This window comes from Thermobia domestica, chromosome 12 (genome assembly GCF_964235325.1).
Source record: "Thermobia domestica chromosome 12, izTheDome1.hap1.1, whole genome shotgun sequence".
Classification (NCBI taxonomy): domain Eukaryota; kingdom Metazoa; phylum Arthropoda; class Insecta; order Zygentoma; family Lepismatidae; genus Thermobia; species Thermobia domestica.
Window position 1 is genome coordinate 184,084,220 of NC_137465.1, and position 9,700 is coordinate 184,093,919.

Genomic DNA, 9,700 nt, shown 5'->3' on the forward strand with positions numbered 1-9,700 from the left:
CTTGAAGACGTTGTGCAGAACATCGGGAGTAATGTTCCAAATGTGACGTGTCAATACAGTTTGGCGTTCTTATAGTGTGCAGATTGCCTTCATTGGCCTTTCCCTTCAACGTACTCCATAGAAAGTAATCCGGTGGATACAAGTCGGGTGAACGCGGAGGCCAGAAGCCTCGAGGAATGATGCGGTAACCGAAGATGTCCTGTAAAAATCTCATCGCCATGTGGGCGGTATGTGCAGTCGCCCCATCCTGTTGGAACCAGGCATTTTCAATTTCGTCCTCATTCAGTTCACCTAGGAAGGGCTCCAGAATGCAGTTGCAGTAGCGTTCTGCATTTAGGGTGCCCTGAAAGAAGATGGGCTCAATGATGAGTTTACGAGTCACGGCGCACCAAGCACCAACCTTTTGATCATGCAGTGGGGACACATGAAATTCATGCGGATTCTCCGTACTTCACGCACGACTATTCTGGCTATTTACGTAACCGGAGAGGTGAAGCCATGCCTCATCTATGAAAAACGTTTTGTCAAGAATCCCCTCACCATTGTCCTGCAAGAAGGACAGAAACCAGTTCCAAAAGTTCACACGCGCCTGGCGATCGGTGTCTCTCAATTTATGCAGGATCGAAATTTTGTACGTATTCATGGACAGTGACTTCAGGAGAATCTTGTGAGCGGAAACCACGGACACGTGGGCTTGCTGAGCTAGTCTTCTAACCGATTTCTTTGAATTGTGCAGCATCACGTCTTGCACCTCCGCCACCTTCTTTGCGGATGTGGCTGTGGATGGCCTACCTGATTTTGGAGCATTATGAACACTCCCCGTCTTTCGAAACTTGGTGATGAGGTTTTGTACAGCATTGCGGTTAGACATCTTCACTCCTGGAAACTGCTGCAAATGCAGCTTCTTCTGCTGAGGTAAACTTGTCTCCCTTGCGGAACACATGCTCCACAAGAAACACTCTTTGTCCATTCGTCAGCATGATGACCTGGATCACAATCATGTCACACAAGATGTTGGTCTTCAATTAAGCCGGACTTGTGAACAAAAACAAATACCTGGTCAAATATGGTTCAAATATGTTAAACAATGGAAAATGTATTTCTAATTGACGATCATATCAGTTATCACTTAGCACACCACAACATGGCACTGCATAGTTACTTTCTGAACACCCGGTATATTGTAACGCCACACGATTAGAAGAAAACGACAATACAAATATGAAAAGGACAATATATTTAGAGCAGGGCGGCATTCCTTCCCTATTGCCTGTCACTAATATCACAGCAGAAAGTATCAACTATATTTTGTTCGCAGTTTTCAATAAGAACACAAGGTGGAAATACGGTAAGGAAGTTCAATGTATGTTTTCTATCAGGTGCGGTTCTTAACAAGAATTGAAATGCATCTACTCTAGGCATCGGGGCTTAAAAATTGAGTTCTAAGGGCAAATCATGTAACAATTTGGCATCCAATATTTTTTGAATATATACCCATCACTGATCACAAAAGTGCCGGATGTCAGAAAAAAATACCTCACGGGAGGGGAGGGGAAGAAAGCTGAAATTGTAGCCGTTTCTATTATTCACTATAACTCCGTAATCATTGAAGCTAGAGCATCCAGTCTTTTTCCACTTTGTTAATCTAGTTGTCTTCTACAATTTAATTCTAGTGCATTTTTGAGCTAGATATAATGGTTTTATTGTTATTTTCATTTTTACTCAGTATTGGTTGCGTGTGACGTCAGTTTTTAAGTCACAGATTCTTTACAAGATCGAATTCGGAAAAATGTTTTCTCTAAACGTTTTCCGTCATTTTATGCTCTTTCCAAAAATGTATACTTACGTTAGTGTAGGACTAATAGTGCCGGACTTATAAGCGACTTTATTCGGTCACGTGCGAAATTGATCACGGCGCGGCCCAAGAGTTCCATTCCCATAAACGGTAGATATTAGCAGCTGATGATGTTTAACATATATATATATATACCCATATATATATAAAATCTTGTCTGCTTGCAAGTATACAATCCTATTGTCATGCCTCACAATTATTCTTGTTTCTTTGTTACGAAGATTTTATTTGTTATATGTTTTGTTATAGATTAACATGTTTTTCGGTCTGTACTCACAGTTAATCTTTAAACTAAAATTTAATTTTATCATATATTAGCACATAGAATAAATATGTGAAGCTCTGTGATGGAGCCAGGCTGCTATTTTTAGGAAGATGCCGCCTGGAGAGTTTAATTCCAACGAGTGATGCTCTGAAACTACATATAAAGAGATCCTATTACCAAACAGCAATTTGGGAAATGCTGATAAATGTGAGATTGATCTACCAAGGCCAGAAGACTACGGATGGTACCTGAAGGAACAAATTCTGAGATCAGTTTTGAAAACACTCGAAGATATTCCCAAGGTTTATTTAGAGATTACCATGTGTGTAGCTGTCAGAAACTTGAGTGTGTGAGTTTGAAATGCGAATGTAAGAATCGCGGTTTCTTGTGCACTCTAATGTGTAGTTGTCCAAGCGAGTATAAAAATTCAGTATCAGTTAATGAACAAAGGGATGAAGACTGAATGATGCATTAAAGATATCACAAATTTCTTTATCTTTTTAGGATATAAGAGTGGCAAAACATTATTGAGAACTAATTCTAGAAATCAAATAATTTGTTCTCTTCTGTAGAGATTTCTTAAGTATATGGTTTCCTTCTATTAAGTTTCTTATTATACATTTATGGTATTATAGCAACTGTTCCGAATCTTAATAATAGGCAAGTGCTTCTTTTGTGAATAAGGTTTAACAGTTTAAAAAATGATCATTTATAAAATATATTAGGCATATCTTACTTTTTTGCTTCTTTTCTTACCGTTACAGTAAATATTAAGAGGGAAAGGTGGTAATATATATATATATATATATATATATATATATATATATATATATATATGGATATCAAATTGTTCATGATTCTCTCTTGAAGGCAATTTTCAAATCTGGTTCCTGCTGTATTTGGCTCAGTACCATTGTAGTACATAAACCGAAGGACTTATAACAAAAACAACCCTTGTCGAAAGAAGATTTTTTCCGGAAAAATCAATAGAAAGTTGCATGTTTCTGCATGTTTTAGAAGGTATCAGAGACACGTATGAAGCAACAGATTTGCAGAGTTTCTCATATTGTGTATTAGAGAAAGCTTTATTTGTTTATTTTTCAGAAAAAAAATGTGTTTTGACAACGGTTATTTTCCGAAAAACACTCAATCGATATTATAAACGGATATTTTTTAATTAGATTATAGACAGACTTAATCATCAGGATTATATACTTCCAAGCAGACAAGATTTTACATATATATATTAATCATCATCAGCTGCTAATATCTACCGTTTGTGGGAATGGAACTCTTGGGCCGAGCCGTTATCAGCTTCGCACATGACAGAATAAAGTCGCTTGTAACTCAGGCACTATTAGTCCTATACGAATATAAGTACACATTTTTGGAAAGAGCATAAAATGACGAAAAACTTTTAGAGAAAAGATTTTTCCGAATTCGATCTTGTAAAGAATCTGTGACTAAAAAACTGACGTTACGCAAAACTGACGTGACGTTACTAATTAAAAATGATAATAACGAGAAAACCATTATATTTAGCTTAAAAATGGACTAGAATTAAATTGTAGAAGACAATTAGACAAACAAAATGGAAAAAGTTTGGATGCTCTAGCTCCAATGATTACGGAGTTAAAGTGAATAATAGAGACGGCTAAAATTTCGGCTTTCTCCCCCTCCTCCTCCATTTCTGTGAGGTGCTTTTTTTTTTTTTTTTTTTTTGGCATCCAGCATTTTTATGATAAGTGATGGGTATAATCAAAAAATATCGGATGCCAAATTGTTACATGATTTGCCCTTAAACTCAAAAAGGAGAGCATTTTTGTTAAGTTGGTTTCTAGACTAACCTTCAGTTGTAGTAAAATTTTTGTACTTTAAAAGTAGAAATAGTTGTTTTCTTCACAGTTGAAATCAAACATAATGAGTTTCTTATTTGCAGTTGTTGATAAAGTTTAAACTTTAAATTGTACTACAAATAGTCCCTTTTGGTCTCAATAATAGGTAAAATTGGATTTTTTATTCTAAGCAGTGACCACCGCTAGTACTTTCGTTCTAGATCTAGTACCTTTTACAATATTTTAGTGTTCTAGTACGTTCACCAACAAATCTGGTATTTTTCCTCCATTTTTTTCCTCATAAATACATTTGGGAGAGAAAATGAATCTGATAAAAATTTTGTAATTTAGAAAATTTCACTGTTCTTGGTAACTTTTTTTTTCAACAGTGGTATATACAAGAGCGGAAATGGGACATAGATGCCGTCAGGTCGCCTCCTCCAACTAATAAATGACTATAGTAAACAAAATTGCATATTTGGCCATGCGTTTAAACAGTTGGCAATTAAGGAATTAAAACTCGATTTCCTCAATAAGACCATTTTATGATATTTCTTGTATTCTCCCGATATCCTCTATATTTGTCATACCTGAGTTACTTTAGTGTTTTTACAGTGAGTTCTAATACGATAATTAAGCAAGAAATTTTAGTTTGGGAAAAAAATAAAGTCAAAATTGGAAGGTTGTAAATGGTTTGCAAGGTTTCTATCGAATTTTGACTGTAAAAAAATAAATTTGTGGAGTTCTTTCAAGAATGTGGGGTCACTCCCTCATCCACAGGGGAGGGGAGCTGCCAGAAACCTTCTAATAAGATATTAACATCGTAAAATGTCATGAATAGGGTGAAATAGGAGCAGATAAAACTTTAGTGCTTTTCCCCAGATCTAGTACTTTTTTCTGCATAGGTACTGTAGTACGGAATATTTTTGCTGGGTGGTCACACTGACTCTGTGTATATGAGTATATTAAGATTATCTTGACGTTTAACCTTTTTAAAAAAATATATTTGGGAAACCGTAGCCGAAGAATAATGTAAAAACAAAATTTAAAAAATGTAGACATAGCTATATTATTCCTGTACTTTCTAGTCTCCATGGAAATCAGGGTTGATAAAAAAGACAGATTTTTATAACAAAAACTGCCAACCATGGTTTATTTGGTTTAAACTAATTTTACGGTCAAAATCATTTTTTGTTTATATTTAAAATTTATTTCGAAGTGTAGTATTTATATTAGAATACTAAATACATTTCTTCCACATAAAGAAGTAGTAGGCACAGATGTAATACTGTAGTTGCACTTTTGACTTCATTAGTTTAACTATTCTTCTTGTGTTGTTAATTAAATGCGATACATGCGATGTTAATAATTCTTTTTCTGTAATTTTAAGGACAGATAATATGAAATGCAATACCTTGTATGCATAGAATACTGCACAAATAAGTGTATTTTCTAAAAGAATATAACAATACGGATTTCATATTAAATTTCCTATACATAAGTACCATATTAACTTATTATATAATACATCAAAGAATATTGGCAGTCACTGTTACAAATAAAAATTAGAAACTATAGTTGTTAAACTTGACTCCGTAACTTTCTACTACCACTCGTAAACCACTTGTAATTTTATTTAAAACATGCACTTAATTTGAACTCAATCGTACGTACTGTATATCCCAAGTCATGCATGCAACTATCAACTTCATTCTTGTTAAAATTTCAAACAAAACTACCAGGCTAGCAGCCTTTTCGGTTTCCAAATGGTTTCTTGGGGGAGGGGTCGCGGTGGCTCAGTGGTAGAGTGCTTACTTCTGGTGCGTGGGGTCTCTGGTTCGATCCCCGGCATGGTGACATCGTGTCCATGGGTTTTCTCGGGGTACTCCCACTTCGCCATTCCATCAATTCTTCCATCATCATTCACTTGCTTTAATCATCGTCTCAATTAGTCTAAAAAGCATAAATCGTTGGACAATAAACTGAACTGCTTTCCCAAACGGTTTCTTAGCGATGATTGAATAAGACCAAATTAGAAAAAACAAATCTTTCAAGGCCAACTATATGGGTTTTGCAGTTAGTGATTGTATGATAACGGAAAATAAAGTGTTATTATTCTGTATTTGAGTTTTGTATGTTTTCCTCCTGCAGTTTTAAGTTGACACTTGAGTCTTTAATGTAGAATCAAGATATGGCTCATTGAATAGTATTCTTTGAGCTTTAAACATCAAAATCAAAAGAAGAAGCGTTTGGCAATATCGGGTTCTTCAAAACTTATTCAAGATCTTATTCATAAGTAGATATTCCAGGAACGTACGCAGGAATTTATTTCGGGAGGGGTCTTTTTGGGGTGGTCCAAACACAATTTCAGGCTAAATTATATTAAAAATTGTAAAATTGCCCCTAAAATTAGACTAAATTTACAAAAAAGTCCCCATTTCGGGGGGGATTCTGACCCCCAGGATTCACCCCTTGCGTACGTCCCTGAAGTATTCTATAGTGCTATTATTCATGTACATATCATCAAATGTTGTAGCTATAGGTGTAAAAAAGACGTAACACCTTTTATGTTTTAGTACCAAACTTGTAAACCTTCTGAACCTTCTGAACAGTCGAATCAATTACTAGTGAGATATCTTCTCATAATTTTACTTTTGCTTGCCAAATGTTTGCATACTCCTCCAAAGAAACTATTCCACCATACCTCTGAAGTTCATGTTCCCACAGCTTCCCTATATACGGCTTAGGAGACCATGGTCGCTCAGTAGTACAGCGCTTACCTATAGTACATAGGTTCCGTGGTTCGATTCTCGCCCAAGTAAGTTTGTGGTAGACAACATCGTATCCGTGGGTTTTCTCGGTTTACTGGCGTTCCCTACAACATTTTCGTTATATCACTCCTTACATCATCATTCCAGGTCCCTAGCCAGAACAAAAATTTAGGGGGGGAGCGGTAGAAGTTAGGGGGGCTGACTCAATCCTATTATGCTTCATCACCATATTATAGTTCATTTGCAAGCCTACCATGAAACTTTTAGGGGGCCCAGCCAAAGTTTAGGGGGGGCCGGGCCCCCCTTGCCCCCCGTGGATACGGGCCTGCATCGTTCACTTCCCTTAATCATCCGCCTCCCTTAGCCGAAAGGTCATAATCGTGAAACGTTAAACTAAAAGATTTCATATCTGTATATGGCACTCGCAAATTGATTGTTGTACGTGATTGTAGTATTTACAGTACTGGTAATTTGTTCCTTTTTTTTTTTTTTTTTTTTTTTTTTTTTTTTTTTTTTTTTTTTTTTTAAGGAGACAATAACTGCATGTTATAAGCAGGCAAGTTTAGCACATGAGCTGAACGGATGTATGAAATAATATGTGTCTCACTTTCCTTTTCTATTTCTTGTCGCATCTCATGACATACACAATGGATGTTCGAAAAGGATGAAAGAAACTAAATTGTTTTATTTTAAAAAGAATGGTATAAACCACGGTTTTAATCATTTAACCCTGATTGAAATTCGAATTCTGTGGGTTCCAGAAGTAATTGCCAATTAAGTTCGAACAATATCAGGAAAGAGTGGCGCTGTTCAATTTCTTTTGATGCCACAAACACAGGAAGGAGAAAGTTTACTGTTTATCAGCAGCTTTAGAAGGAAATAAATAAATAAATGACAAAAATAATGCAATAAGTATATTGAGTTAAGTTGGAATGTAATATGCAATGCATATTAAAGAATACAATATGAAATGACATTATGCGACTAAACATTCTCCGAATTATTCCAAATTTACAGGAAGTCTATTGTTAGAAAAATATGACACCTTGAAAAATGGGTTGAAATCTCAGCGATTATCATTTAAAAAAGTAAATGCTAAATAACAAGCTGCAACTTGTGCTTGTTTCTACCTGGCTCATTTAATAGCAAACTATGGGAAACCATCTCTAACAACGAGTTAAACAATGATTGCATAATTGCAGCAGCAGAAGAATTGTGTCCACAAAAAAGGTAATTGATTTAAAAACATCATTCTGTGAGCAAACACTGTGGCTCGAAGAGTAGACGATATTGCAGGAAATATATTAACTGAATTGTCTGACAAAAATCGACTATTAGAGAAGTTCTCTTGGGCCCTGGGTGAGTCACTGATGTTTTAGATACCGCACAAATGTTAGTTTTTATTCGAGGAATAGATAAAAATTATAAAGTGTATGAAGATGTTCTTGACATTCATAACATTCACGTCACGACGATGGAGAAGATATTTTCTAATAAGTTGAAAATGCTGTTGAGAGAAACAATCTTCAATTAGTGTATAACTACTGATAGTAACAAAAAAAACACATGAAGAAAATAAAGATGCTGTTACTTTCGTATCAAAGGCTGTAAAAAATGACGCCGATTCAAAGCTATTAATTGTACATTGCATCAACCATCAACAGTGTTTGTGCAGAAAATGCTTGGATGTGTTCCGACGTTTTAAAGCAAGCTATAACAGCTATTGATTATATCAGATCATGTGCTCTCAATCATCGTCAATTTCACAAGTTTGCTGAAGAGATTGGAGAAAATGACTTACCATATTGTATATACATCAGTGCTCTGGCTTAGCTGCGGAAAAGTTCTAACGTGATTTTTTGAACTCCGAACAATAATCGAAATTTTCTTGAATAAATTTTGTAGAATCGTCCTCTGGTTGAATTACACAGGAATGAGTTGTTATGGAAGTTAGCATTTTATGCAGATTTTAACCAAACATATGAAGAATGACCTTAACTTAAAACTTCAAGGAGAGAAAAAGTTTCTGCCTTATTTATAAATTTACATTAAGTCGTTTCGACAAAAATTGTTTTGTTTCAATCCAAAAAAAAGTCACGCATTTTAGTACATGTCAAACATTGTCAGCAAACTGAGGCTCCATTTCCAGTAGATTTTGCAGTTGAAACTTTGAGTGCTTCACAAATAAATTTTGATTCTCGTGTTTTAGATTTTTATCTAAATTCAAACGACATCAAGATTTTTTCAAAATCCTTTTAAGCCGACATACAAGCTCTTGTCCCAAAACTTTAAATGTAAACAATTTGATTTTCAGTGTAGCGATATTTTTAAAGAAAAATATTTAAATTCATCGTTGATGGAAATTTGTAAGTCTTCCACTTACACAGTTTGATCAATTGCTAAAATTTGTTCATGGTATCCTTTTCACTTTCGGAGCTACTCATCCGTATGAAAAAATATTTGCCAAAGTGAAATATACAGAAAAACTTTGTAACATGTTCATGTTAACTGATAAGTATTTGAAGTCACTAATGATAATTTCCACCAGTAAACTTGATTTACAACTGCAAACAATTGTCTTTGGAAAGTTGCAGCTACATAAATACAATTGATCATAAATTTCATTACGTGAATTACCTATATATATAACATATTTTAAGTTTTTAGGATAAATCTCATATCCTTAATTAAGTTAAAATGTTCAGTTTCATTATGTATGCCAGTTATCGTATTTATTAATTGATCGTGTAAAACATCTGATTATTATTTTGTATAATTAACTTTGTAAATTTTACAATTTAATCAAAATAAACTGTGACGGGCCGGATTGGTGGAGCTATGGTAGTGTCGGATCGCGGACCGCAGTTCCCCTTTCTTTGACCCTAGATCGAACATTTTGTATACTTCCTACTCTAAGAATGACTGTGCCTTAGAGGTCATGATGTTGTCGATGTAATTTTTTTTATATTATCGT

General features: G+C 34.9%; 1 protein-coding gene across 1 annotated transcript; it reads right to left on the bottom strand.

The window, feature by feature from the left end:
- Window positions 1-451: 451 nt before the first annotated feature.
- On the bottom strand, window positions 452-970 carry LOC145666207 (uncharacterized). The gene has a single exon (XM_081733274.1). The coding sequence runs from the start codon at window positions 968-970 to the stop codon at window positions 452-454; it is 519 nt and encodes a 172-aa protein (XP_081589400.1).
- Window positions 971-9,700: the final 8,730 nt, after the last annotated feature.

Coding starts and splice junctions, on each gene's coding strand:
- LOC145666207 (XM_081733274.1), bottom strand. CDS start 970: ATGGACAAAGAGTGTTTCTTGTGGAGCATGTGTTCCGCAAGGGAGACA.